At 37.7% G+C, this 13801-nt stretch overlaps 1 protein-coding gene across 1 annotated transcript; it reads left to right on the top strand.

Moving 5' to 3' along the window:
- The first annotated feature begins 9384 nt into the window (after positions 1–9384).
- agtr2 (angiotensin II receptor, type 2) lies at positions 9385–13678 on the top strand. Its single transcript, XM_077578991.1, has 2 exons — positions 9385–9527; positions 9969–13678. Exon 2 carries the CDS (start codon positions 10013–10015, stop codon positions 11243–11245), a length of 1233 nt encoding a protein of 410 aa, XP_077435117.1. The 5' UTR covers positions 9385–9527; positions 9969–10012; the 3' UTR covers positions 11246–13678.
- Positions 13679–13801: the final 123 nt, after the last annotated feature.

Genomic DNA, 13801 nt, shown 5'->3' on the forward strand with positions numbered 1-13801 from the left:
AAGGAACCTCATCAAACTACACCAAACATTTTGTAGGTGGGTGTCTAAGGAGTTCTAGATCTTGGGACCACACATTTTGATAAATATTTTGTGGTATGAGGACTGGTGGTAGTGCAACAAGGTAATTGAATGTTCATCTGGTTTCTTAGTAAGTAGGGATGAGTATCAAATGATAACACAGTTATTCATCCCTTATCAACAGTTGCATGCCTGGAATTTCTTGGTTGTGATGAATGTATTCAAACATGAAAAGACATGGTTGCAGCATTTTAATAGATTAAAGTTTAAATTTATTGAATCAGTGTGCGGATGGTGCTTTACTGGTTGAGTTGGAGATCATTGTGCTGTATTATAAATCAAGATTAATATAAAGCACCCCGGACAATGTTATAGTATGTTAAATATGGATACATTCAGCTGTAGTATAATGTCATAAAGCAAGATCGAGTTCACAAGAGACTCTCCTGATAATACCATAAGACTTCATAATTGTTTTTGCATACATTCTCAATACATTACCCCACCACGATCTTTCATCAACTAATATAGCAAGATGTTTGATGCATCTATTTGATTTCAATGTTATTTATTAGGAGCTTATGTTGGCATTTCTAATTACCGGTACACTTCTGAGGTCCGGGTGACAAATGGCAATATTTGTGTTATCTGCAAACATAATGGGTACAAACAACGCAAATATCACAGCAAAATCCTATGAAAATAAAATAAAAAATGAAACAGTAGGGGGCCCAGAATTGACCCTTGAGGCACACCAAATTTTAGTTTTGCTATCCTAAGCCGCTTCTCGATTGTACGGAATGGTTCTACACCGAAATGGTCAAATCTTTATAAGCTTAGAATGATTATTGTTCTTTGTCACATCAACAGTCCCGAAGGCCTAAAAGACGACCCATTATGGCTGAGTTAGCAAAGGTTAAAGGTCAGGTACAAAATACAATACAGTATATAACATGTATTATGTCATCTCTCTTCTGGGCTATTTTTCATGGTATTAGTTTTTTTCTTTAGTTGAATAACTATTGACAGGATTTTCTGCTTCCAAAACCATTCCTGTTAAGTGATATCGATAAACTCATTCCATTTACCATTACACATGTGGACAAAATTGTTGGTACCCTTAGAAAACATGATGCTAATTAGAGGACACATCAAATGGAGATGTGTCCTCTAATTAGCATCGCAGGTGCCTTTAAACTTGTATTCAGTCACTCTGCCTATGTAAAGGCAAGCAGTTACTGTGCTGTTGGGTGACAAAATCAGTGGCATATTATTTTTTCTTCCTAATGTTACACTGTTCAATATAGTTTATTGGATTTTTTTTCTGTCCTCATGGACTGATAGTGATAACTATAATGTCGAAGCACAATTCTTTCCTCATATCCAAAATAATGCCATTGCAAATAATATCCCTTAGGACACTTAAAGAAAGAGTTGATGGAACTAATATTAGCTCCATCAATCATCATTTTCATCTCCGTGACTGAAATGACGAGCGTTGCTACCAGCCTCGTTCCGTGCCGTTCCCGTCCCGGCTGTCAGTCACATCAATCACATCAAACGTCACTTATAAGCAACGGAGGCAGTGTTAAGATGCGACATTGATGCAGAGCCTTCACTAACATTGGAAATCTTTCATTCTTCACATCAGGCTCTCTGCTATGTTTCTCATTCTGTGATTATGAGTTTTTAATTTGTCAACAATGCATTTTTCCTTGTACTCAACACATGTGTGTCAAGCATGAACACTGGTACAATAATCTGCTACTGTGAAAAGCTTACACTAAAGAGCGGCCTTTTTGGTCATTTTTTTACTTTCTTACTGACGAAGTAGACAAATGTAACAAATATTTGACTCTTGTAGTGTGTTGAAAAAAGGCCGATGCTAATACATTGTTCTGAGTGTATTTAATGCTATAAATGGATATGATACTAGACTGTAAGCTTCCACTTTTGTTTTGTCAAGAAACTGACCCAAACACTATGGCTCATCGGGTAAGTGGATCCAGAATTAGATGCCAAGTCACACAGTTGTGGCTTTTCATGACTTCAACATGCACGCAACACAAATGGAATGTTCATATTTTTTTGATAACCTAGGAATATGGAAATTGTGCAAGAAGTTGTGCATCATCTATGCTTTGGGAAACATTGTTGGTGCCACACATGCAATCTGTTAAGCAACTTTACGGCTCCTCAGAGGAATTGAACCTCCTAAAATCAGTTTGAGGTTAACCAGCGTAGTGACCCTTAGTTACTCTGTGCTTGCTCACTTGTGTGACCCCGTGGAAAATGAGTGAAAAAGATGCCAGATGAAGACATCTTGTGATCAAATGTTCGCATCCTTTGGATAAACAAGCATCTGGGAACCGGGCAGCTTGTGGCATCACTTTGTGCTGTTGGCTTTAACTTTCGAAATGTTTTGGTGCCTTTTTATTTTAAACTGCCAGATGTCACAAACAAGTGGGCATGATTATCCACCAACTGCATGAATGAAATGAAACCACATGCAACAAATTAGTCATAGCGCAACCAACCAATCTGCAGCTGAATGGGAGTGTTCTGATCCGGCTTGTGTATCCACTGCGTCAGCAAAATAAATAGTTTGAGCCACATGGTGGGAATTTTTTTGTTGTTGTGATATATCAGATCTTTATCTTTTGCAGTATTATTGTATCAGTTTACAGTACTGTCCAAATTCTTAGCATGGACTTGAAATTAGCATTGAAATTTAATGTGAATCACACTAATGAATGAATGAAAACCCGTTCTACTGCATTTTTGTCAACACAGCCGGCACTGCAGACAATTGACATTTGACATTATTTTGTTTTACCGGTATTTGGATAGTTATCATAATGTTTTCAAAATAACATCAACATTTTTGCTGGGTTTAATTCACCATTACTGTGAATGAGCTGGCAACCGGTCCAAGGTAGACCCCATCATTCAATAGTCAGTTGGGATCCTGAACATGCAGTAGAAAATCATGGATGGATGGATAATTAGTCAAATGTGCTGTTTTTTGTGCTAGTTTGCACAAATAGGAAACAAACACGTCAGGACTGTTGGTTCACTTCTAAGAAACAAACAAACTGACAAACAAAAACTCACAATGGTCACTGGAATGACCTGAAACTGATGAGAGGTGAATTTTCAAAAATGGCATATTTACAAGCCGCAAATCTGTAAGAATTCAATTTAGACAATGGAAACGGAACTGGAAATTTTTAGCAAGTCATATTAGGTCTATGTTGACACAGTCAAAAATTAAGCCTCCCAAAAAATAATAATGTTGTATCGACTGCGAGTCATCAGTTGTGTTCTGATGGTCTGCTAAATCTGGGACAGGGCACCTCAGGATAAATACCTAAAACAGCTGAAATCACCCAATGGTTGAAATAAAAACATAGCACTCTTATGATTTGTATTTCTATGAGCCCGCGGACATAAATCCACTGTCATGAGCCAGTTGGAGTTTGCTCACAAGGAGTGGGCCAAAAGTCACATTGAGTGTTGCAGATAGCATTTGCAGAGGTTACTTCAAAAGGTTGTGCAACAAAATATTAAAGATCCCATTGTTTTTGTTTAGGCCAGCAGACTTTTAGAAGAAAAAAAATCGACTAAATATCAAATAATAAATAAAATGCTGATTTACTTTATTTATTATAACTTTATTGTGTTGTACGTTAAATGTTTTTCGTTCTTTGTTTAGAGTTACCAAGTTAACATACAGTAAAGACTAAGAAAAGGGCAGAGGTGCTAAATCCAAGTCCAGGAAAACAAAACGCACACACACACACACACACACACACACACACACACACACACACACGCACACGCACACACGCACACACACACACACACACACACACACACACACACACACACACACACACACACAGACATAAACCTTCAACAGTTTGGCTTTAGTCACCAGTGCTTCTAATTGACGAGGCAGGTAAAGAACCTGCCCGGGAGCTAGCTAGTGAGCTGACTAGCATGTGAGCTAGGTAGTTAGCTAGGATCTAGGGCTAAAGCCAAACTATGGTAGGGTTTTTACTTTATTGACCTGGATTTGTCGCCTCTAGAAAACGGAGATTTACAAGACAAACATGAATTCTATTGAATAATTTGTGTAACTTTTTATACAATACTTAATGTAGCTGTAAGCCTGTAGGCTATTTGTTCTTGTTCATAAAAATAAACCTTAATTGGACAATGTTTCATCACAGTGTTAATTCGTAAAAATGAAGAGAAACCCACATTTGAAAAACAATAAGCACTAAGATATAAAGTTCTGTTATCTGTCATCCTAATATTGGAGAATATTGTGTTACAGCTCTGATTGTCACCTCAAAAAGAGGGTGCCGAAAACAGGTTTCATCTTTAAGTTTTTGGTTTGACATTCATTTAAAACAGAAAGTTTCATTGCAAACTATAAAGCTTGAAGGAATCTGGGCTATCGACTGAATTTGTAAGTCTCTCAACATCTTTTATCCTGACAGAGACTGTGCTGGATGTTTCAGAGCCCCCAAGCAAGATGGGATGTTAAGCGTAACCTTCTCTCGCCTCTCTAGGGCCCCCTCTGCTTGTACATGCACCCCACCATCCCCTTGCCCCTTGCCCTTCACCACCACACAAACAGTAGCTTTAATAATGTTGCAGGAACTTTATGTTCCGCTGGACATCGTCATGTTGTCCGCTGTGCTCTTGGATGTTTCTTGTGCACAGAGGAAGTGGATTTTACAATCCTGGCCTCCCACCTCTCACCCCAAGAGCCACATTTTCCACAGGGAGACAGCATAAGGGGTCCAGTTTGTGGTCGCTGTCTTCCCAGGGTCTGACCAGCAAGGAAGGACCTCAACATAAAATAAACACAGAGTACACTTATCAGCAAGACTTACAGTATAAACATGTGAGTGTAAGCAATTTAAGGCTGTTTGAAAAATGATGAATGTTTTATTAGTGTACACGATTTCTCTGTTGATCCTTGACAAATGAAATCAGACTTTAATACAAACAAACAAGTAAATTAAGTAAATAACAATTGCTGCGACAACAATGAACTTTAATGAGTGCAAAGAGTGGAAACAAAATTCAGATAAGCTGCAAAAATGATAATGGAATGAGAAAAAAAAGTAATTGCCTGTTATGATAAATGCTCATAAGTTTGTTGCTCTCTGCTCTGTTGCCCTCCTTATCTGCAGCCAGTTCCAGTGTCTGTACAACAGTCACACCGCACTATTCATCACTGAGCCTCACAGTTGGAGCCCAAGTGGAGCAAAAGGCCAATTAGGATGTGTTTGCAGGGGTAAACAATGGTCAAATTCCTTGAATTCCGCAAAAGTTAAGTGTCTACTACTACTACTAGTGCACTGCTTAGCCCAGACTGATTGTCTGCAGATAGGAGAAAGTCAGATTGGCCCTGCAAATGTGGACAAAGGTCAAAGGGGCACTTTAAGTTAAAAACAAGTGAAAGGAAAACAAAGGAATGAGAACATTCGATAAAGCACTTTAATTGGGAGAACACACACAAGCCAACTAAGTCATTATGACCTCCCGCACAAAATAATGACATCCAATACATAAACTGTATGAAATAATACGATTTTACAAAGACAAAAAAAACAACAGTTTTGAGTGACATACTGTCAAGGGAGGTAATTCTCACCCAGTGGTGTCGACTGAGTATCGTTATATTGTCCAAATGGTTATAAGGTTATGGTGCCCTAAACGAGATTACATTTTTCACAACGATTTACATACGCTTACAAAAGAAGTTGACATTTTAATATTGCCTTTAATTCATAAGACCACATAACACAATTTCAAACATCATTTCATAACTTTTTCATTACTGTCAAATAGATCATGAGAGTGTGTGAGGTCTTGTGACATCTTATTTTACTGGAAAAACTGAAACAATTTTAACGTGTGTCTCAATGTCTATACTTTAAAAAATATATAAATCCAACATATTCTTTTTGCACGATATTATCATTTGTAGTAATATCTATTGGGCAATGCTTTGAATTTAACTCTATGTTGACTGTTGCAAAATCAGGGTTAGTTGTCAAGTTATTGTAAATATGCGCAGCTTCCCCACTTGAAAGAGATACATTCATCCTCTGTAGATTTTATGCAGATTTTATTGAATGACTAAGCAACGTTTTTCTTTTGTTATTTTTTTTTTTTATCTGACTCTTCATTAGTTTGACAGTCCATCAAGAAGTTTCATTCTTTAAATTAGTCACTCTCACTGGCAATGTAATGAGGAGCATTACCTATATTTGTATTTGAATTAGATAAGGACTTTGAGAAAAAAAAATCTACAAAATAACATCAAAATGTGTTTTTGTAAATAAATGAAAGTAGTAACAGAAGCGCATACACATAAAAAAAAATACTGTATATGAGAGTCTCAGATTTACTCATGTTTCACCAAAACAGATGAGGCTGTCAGTTAAACGTTTTCATTTTAATAATTGAGTGTAATTGTTAATGTATTCACATATTATTATTGCACTATAATATGATATATTGTTACTAAAATTTGATTATTTCACATTTTGTTATTTAACCATGGAATCCTTTTATTTTCATTTACCATTTAGAGTGCAACTACCAACATTATAAATTCAGAGATGGGCACACAAAATAGAATTCAATGCAGAATCACTAATTTCATATTAATTCACCATGCTCCACTTCGCTTATTTTTTATATTGATTTAAATTTACTCCTCTTTCCTTTTAAAATTAAAAGTTATTAGGAATAATTTCTTTATTATAATTATATTCAAAGTGAATTTTCAGCCGATTTTTGGCGCACCCTAGAGTCCATGGCACCTTAACATCTGCCTATCTCGCCTAATGGGTGAGCCCTGGCTGGTCAGTGCTTAAAACTCAATCACTGCCATTATTACTATTACTATTACTATTTACAAAAATAAATAAATAAACATTTTCTCACAGGGTTAATTGTGGCATGTTAAAACGAAAAAGAATAGGACGGATTGAGCAGAATTGGGCAAGTAAGAATAAAATAACTTTGTACAAGGGTAAAGGTTTCTCCCCTTGACTAACTATGGCATCAATGGAATTCACCAAGAATCATAATTGCATCATTGGCCATCTGTTCATCCTCCTTCATGAACCAGAAAGTAGCCTGCCATCTGACGAGCAGATGGACAAACGTACACAAATCCTGTACAAATATCTTATATTTACAGTAGTGCATATACATTTGAAAAATGTGGTACCATAATAACTTTAACTTTAACATAATAACTTTAACTTAAAACATGGATAAAAGATAAATTATATATATAATATATATATATATATATATATATATATATATATATATATATATATAGTGAAGTCAATATATATTAGATGACCATTAGGAAAGGCGGAATTCTGTTGGATTGTGCCATGCCTTTATCTGTCCTCAGTGTCAGCTTTCTCCCAGCTATTAGGGCACGTCACGTTCTGATAGATGGTCAATGGAGCAGAGTGCCCACACATCTGAGTAGGCGCGTAAACAGAGGCGTGCATGGCAGGGTTAGATTAAGTGTATCAGCTTGAACAGGTACTGCATTGAAGCAGACACACGCTCGCTCATGCCATTGATCATAGAAGCTGTGATGTAATCAGTCATAGAGCTTTGCGTGCATCCCTCATTAACTTGCACCCGAAGCTTTAATGAAAAACCACTGGAGAGAATCTGCGCATTCACTGTTTTTGTCCCTCTTTCTCATTCCCATTCGGACTTTCACGCCCTGCAATATCTGCTGGTCCTCCTCCTCGTTCATCTGACGCCCACCCTCCCCCAAATGCCCCAGCGGCTGGCTTGACTTCCGCTAAGACAAAGTAAATATTTCCCATGGCTTATCTGACCGCTGGCAGAGTAAGACAGTGCGAGGATAATTAACAAGTGGTCAAGTCACAGGCCCTGGTGAGGTTAAGGTCATTTCGCTACCTTAAACCCGATCAGGACTTCATCAACTCAGACCCAACTTGGAAATTCAGTTTCTTCCTGGTTCAATTTTCACCACATTGTCTGACAATAACCAACTAGAGAATGCAATTTCTGAAGAAATTGCATGTGAAGGCAGAGAGGCTGAATGAAAAATTGTGGAATGTATTATTTGGAATAATATGGAATTATGTGGAATGATATTGAATAACATGAAATAAATGACCTGGAATGACCTGAATATGTAGAAGTTAAAAAGTTTGGTTTGAAAAAAAAAGAAGATATTTGAGGAGGAAAAAATAAATCATAATTTCCCAAAAAGTTTGTGTGCTTTAATGATGAACATTTTGAATTTTTGGTCAGTGGGAATTTTGGGAACGTTAAATATTGTTCCCAGTGTAAATTGAATGAGCGGATTGATTTAAATTCAAAATATATAGGAACCATTTGAAACTGTTAAGTTGAATGTGCCATTGGGAATTAATAGTGATTTTTTTTGGGGGGGGGTGGAACATTTTTGGAATGAGAAAAATAGCCCTGAATAGCCAGATTTTTTTTTCTCAGTGTGTGTTAAAATTGGAATGGTATGAAACAGTGAATGCCTGTGAACAAATGTAGAATAAGTGTTTTTTTTTCTTTTCTGACAACTAGACAAATTATTGTGAAAAATGTAAAAAAATATATATATAAATAAAATAGTATGTGTGAATTTTTGGAAAGTTGAAAATTCTTCCCAAGGTGAATTAAATGAGAAGAATATTTTGAATTTTCAATGGGAAACTAACCTGTTTTGATGAATGTCTCATTGGGAATGCATGTTTTTGTTTGTGTGTTTGTTTGTTTGGGGGGGGGGTATCTGAAATAGTGAAAAATGTGAACATTTGCGAAAAAAAAAAAAGTATCTCAGAAGGCATGAATTTTCTCAATATTTTGAAATTGGAATGGAGTAAATCGGATGCAAAATGTGAAAGTAGACGCAGTACAGAAAAGGTGATTGGAATTATAATATTAAACATAATATTAAAGACTATGAATGATGTAAGAAACACAACATATAGGAATTAAATGTAATAAGCAATCAATTGTGTCACTCTTTGATGATCAGTAAAATAGTGTAATAATAATGTGATAATCAGCATCCCAATAAAAGGCAAGCGTGCAAAACTCCCAACTTGACTCGATTATCTCATTGTTTGTCCTTTTCCTGGAGACCAAAACTGAGGGGTAGAATGAAAAATACATTTGTGCAAGACTGGCTTGTGTCCAGGTACAGCCCCGCCCCTCTAATGATCACAATATGACGTGCGTGCACCTTCCCATGTTGTGCAATCATCATGGGGGCTATAAGACCCCCACACCGCAGCCTCATCTGGTTTCTCAGAGGCTGTCCCGCGCTCACACACTCTGAGGCATGACATGCTTCAGGATTCTTTACAGAGGGGGCCACCGCTCAGACGTTATGGACTTTAGTCAAATGAGGCATTAATACAGCTCGACCGATCAGACTGGACAAACAAACAGTTGAGGTAAAGTATGTAATGTTTGTTTTATAAGTCAGTTGATTTAATGAAGTTGAGAAACGTTGCTGATGTAATCCCTCGTGTTTGTATCCCTGCCAGGCTTCTTTGAATGTGATTATTTCTCTATTAATAATGTATTCTTCCAATGCGACCAAACCAGCTGCTTCCTCTAGATTCCCCTTTAAATTTCAAATTTAACTTGACACCCTGTTCATATATGGTATGAATTTTTCAGATCTTAGTTTCAAATATTAATATGGCATGCGAGTTTCCGAGAAATCCAATAAGCAGCCAACATGTCTTGGTTTGGGGTCATTATAGGGCGACTGCAAGAGTTGTTTTAACTCGTATTGAGGATCCAGTAGAATACTTGCTAAGTTTATCGCATAGAAAAAACAAATTGTTATCCATAAAAGGAGGCTAAATTTCCTTTTTGTTTCCTTCCAGTTGAGCTCGGAGCGCTGAAAGAAAGGAAGTGAAATTGTTCCACGATGACAGTCCCAAATGACAGCTTCACTTTTAACTCCACCTTCGCTCCTTATACGAGCAAAAACGGTGCGACAGCTTCTGTTTGCCCAGACTGGCCACCGGTTCCTATGACCACCATCATCCCCTCCATCTACAGCATTATCTGCATCCTGGGCATCATTGCCAACTTGCTGGCCATATGTGTGTTGGCCCACACCAGCGCTTCAAGGAGAACTGTGGCCAACACGTTCATGCTGAACCTCTGCGTGTCGGACCTTTTGTTCCTGCTGTCTCTCCCGCTGTGGGCCGTCTACTACTCGCGAGGTTACAGCTGGCCCTTCGGCCAAGTCGCCTGCAAGATCTCCGGAAGTCTCCATAACCTCAACCTGTACGCCTCCATATTCTTCATCACTTGCATGAGCATGGATCGCTATCTGGCTCTGGTGCACCCACTGCGCTCTCAGAGCGTCCGAGACCTGAAACGTGCGAAGCTCATGTGCGTCCTAGTGTGGGTTCTGGCATTGGCTTGCACGGCGCCAACCATGGCCGTGAGGGACACGCACTACATCGAGGCACTTGACGTGGAAGCTTGCGTGATTAGCTACCCGGATCACACCTGGTATCGAACCCTGGCTTGGATGAAAGTACTCGTGGGTTTTTTGCTGCCAATGATCATCATCTCTTGTTGCTACTGTGCAATCGGCAGACACTTCTTGGCTGGTTCTGGACTGGCAAGCCTGCGGAAAGCATCAAACTCATGTAAATCTTCAGCGTCGCAGGATAGCTGCAGTAAACCAGAGCGACCGCCGACCCCATGTGTGAACCCCAGCTCCAGTGGAGGCAGACCCAAGGAGGGACGAGGGCTGGAACGGGTTTTGTGGACTGTGGCGGCTGTTGTCCTGGCCTTCTTCCTTTGCTGGTTCCCCTTCCATTGCGTGACATTTATTGACATACTGAAGAGTGACGGGTGGTTGGACAGTTGCTGGGCGCATTGGGCCGTCCATAATCTCACCCCGCTCACCCTCTGCTTGGGCTTCTCAAACTCTGCCATCAACCCTGTGCTGTACTGCTTCATCGGGAACCATTTCCGCGGCCGACTGGCCGCCCTGAGTAAGGGTCTGTGTGTGCGTTTGAAGGCCCGTGAGGAAGATCACAATCAGAAGAGGGGCTCCTTCAGCACCCGGCTCAGTTCGTTCTCACGAAAACTCAGTGACTTAAAAGATCTGGCGATTGTTGACGCCTCTGCGCATGCTTAGGTGACTGGGTGATGAGGTAACTTCACATTGGGCAGAGAACACATTGGCAAGAACAGTGAGGGGAGAAAAAGAGATGGGAAAAGTACTGACATGCTGTACTTGAGTAAAAGTACAATAACTTGTGTAAAAAAACAACTTTGGTCAAAGCAAAAACTCAAATAATTACTCGAGTCAAAGTACAAAAGTACAGGCTCTGAAATGTACTTGATGAGTAAAAGTAAAAAGTATTTTTACCATATGTTCCTCCTACGTCAATTTGAAAGATAATAGCAATTAATGGGGCAAAAATGGGGATACATCGGCCAATTGACTCTCTGACTTACTATCGAGTTCAAATGATTCTCTGTAGTGGCGGCGTGCATTGCCCTCATATTTACGGGTTATTCTAATCTAGCCAATTGCATGTCATGTGATCGTGTGTCGTAGAGCCAATCACAAACTGGGATGTCGGAAACGCTTGATATGATTGGCGAAGGCATCAGATATTGAGGGCTGTTTTTTCTTAAAGGTCAAGTATGTTTTCATGCATTCAAAACAAACGCAACGACCTTGTTTTGAAATTGTATCAAGTAAAAAGTACAGATAATCATATTAAAATGTAACAGATAAAAGCAAAAAGTAGTCTAAAAAATAAATACTCAGGAAAGTACAAAGTACTGAAAAACTACTCAAGTAAAGTAATGAAGTATTTGTACTTTGGTACTTGCCATCTCTGAGAAAAACACATGTAATCTGAAGATTGAGGCTGCTTTTGCAAAACTCATATGAGTAATAGGATTAAAAAAAAAATCAAAAGCAAAAGAGGAGGGAACAGTTTGCTGTTTTTCAAGATGATTCATGAAGTAAAACTGCAGATAATTTTCAAATAATGTATTTTTTCTTTAACCTACCTGAGTTACCTTGCTTGCCATTGTGGAGCATGATGATGTGTTGATGCAGTACCTTTTTTCACAATATGACATTTCTTGCACATCCTTGACAATAAGAAAGATGAAGAAAAATGTTTTTTTCAGTGGCACAAAAGCACCACCTTTGGAATGTCATACTCACCTTTGTTAGGTTGTTTTTCAGGGTTAAGTTAATCCACATACATTTGACGACTACTCTGTCTACCATAGATGTTGTCCAACTATACAATTATAGCAGCCTCCAGTAAGATCAACAACAATTTCAATAGATTTTAATGTTTGATTTAGCTTTTGTATTACGTATAACCAAGCAATTTTCCATATCTGCCTCACAGTCAAAAGGATTCATGATGAATGTTCAGTTTTTATTGACACTGTCAGAGAAGTATTAATGTAACAATTTGTTTATTTTGTACAACTGCTTTTCAACATACTGTGGGTTGTGTCAATCTTCTTTACATTTCTATATCCACTGTAGCTAATGCCATTTCACAAGCTATTAAAAGGCGAGGCTTCAAATGTTTGACTTTGGTTTGCTATTGCTTTATGTTATGGTGCCAATCGGGTCATACTGTCACAATAATGTTATACAATGGTAGATGATGATGCCATGAAACCGCAAATTATGCTAAAGTTTTGAGTGTCTTGATTTTAGCTAGAAAAGACACCAAGAAGTGGCAAAATACAATAACATCGTGTTTTCAAATATACCGGTAACCATTTAAAATACTTTTTTTTTTCAAGGTATCAATTGTTTATGTTCAATTTTGACAACAGATCCATGTCCAAAATAAAGCACATAATATTTTTTCTCTTATGTCTTATGATCTACGTATAGTTGATTGGGACTTTCTAATCATGTTTAAGTCATTTTGAATGATGCACACGATTGCATTTCCTCCAATTTGTTAGTGCTGATTTGAATTAAAAATACATTTTCTTATGTAATTTCCCGTCAAAATATATCCATTCAACACATACAAACCCACTTGAAATCAGAATTTGACCAGTGTATATACAGTAAGTATATTTGGGAAGTTAGTCACCAAGTGTGATTAAAATGTATTTTTTCACTTCTTTTTTTTTCAAATGTACGGTGGTTAACAAATGTATTACACCACGAGCCAGATCAAGGTTTATGCCACAGGTGTCCTAAATTAACCACAACATACCCATATAACATTTTCATCATGGTATGTGTATCTATAATTGTTAATACAATTGTACACTACAGTATAGCAGATCAAAATTATATTTAAAATACCAAAACATAATTAGCAATAAACACAAGATACACCCAATTATTAATAAGTTAATTTCTTTCTTCACAGAGAAAGCGATTGAGCCCGAATTTGTGTATTCCTTCAAAAATGGGGAAATGTTGAGAGCTCATCGAAGGGTCCAAATTAGAGCACTTGATGAGGTCGGGTATTCTCTTTATGAGAGGTGGTCTAATACATTTGTCAAGAGCTGTATTATACATAGCAAAATATACATATATTAAGCTATTTTATTGGTCTAACAGTTAGGAATACCAATCTACAGTATGCATAATTGTATATGTTGTAACATATATATATATATATATATACAGTATATATATTAAATATACTGAGTAAATCTGTTTCTTTGCCTGAATTTTAAAATA

This window comes from Vanacampus margaritifer, chromosome 10 (genome assembly GCF_051991255.1).
Source record: "Vanacampus margaritifer isolate UIUO_Vmar chromosome 10, RoL_Vmar_1.0, whole genome shotgun sequence".
NCBI lineage: Eukaryota > Metazoa > Chordata > Actinopteri > Syngnathiformes > Syngnathidae > Vanacampus > Vanacampus margaritifer.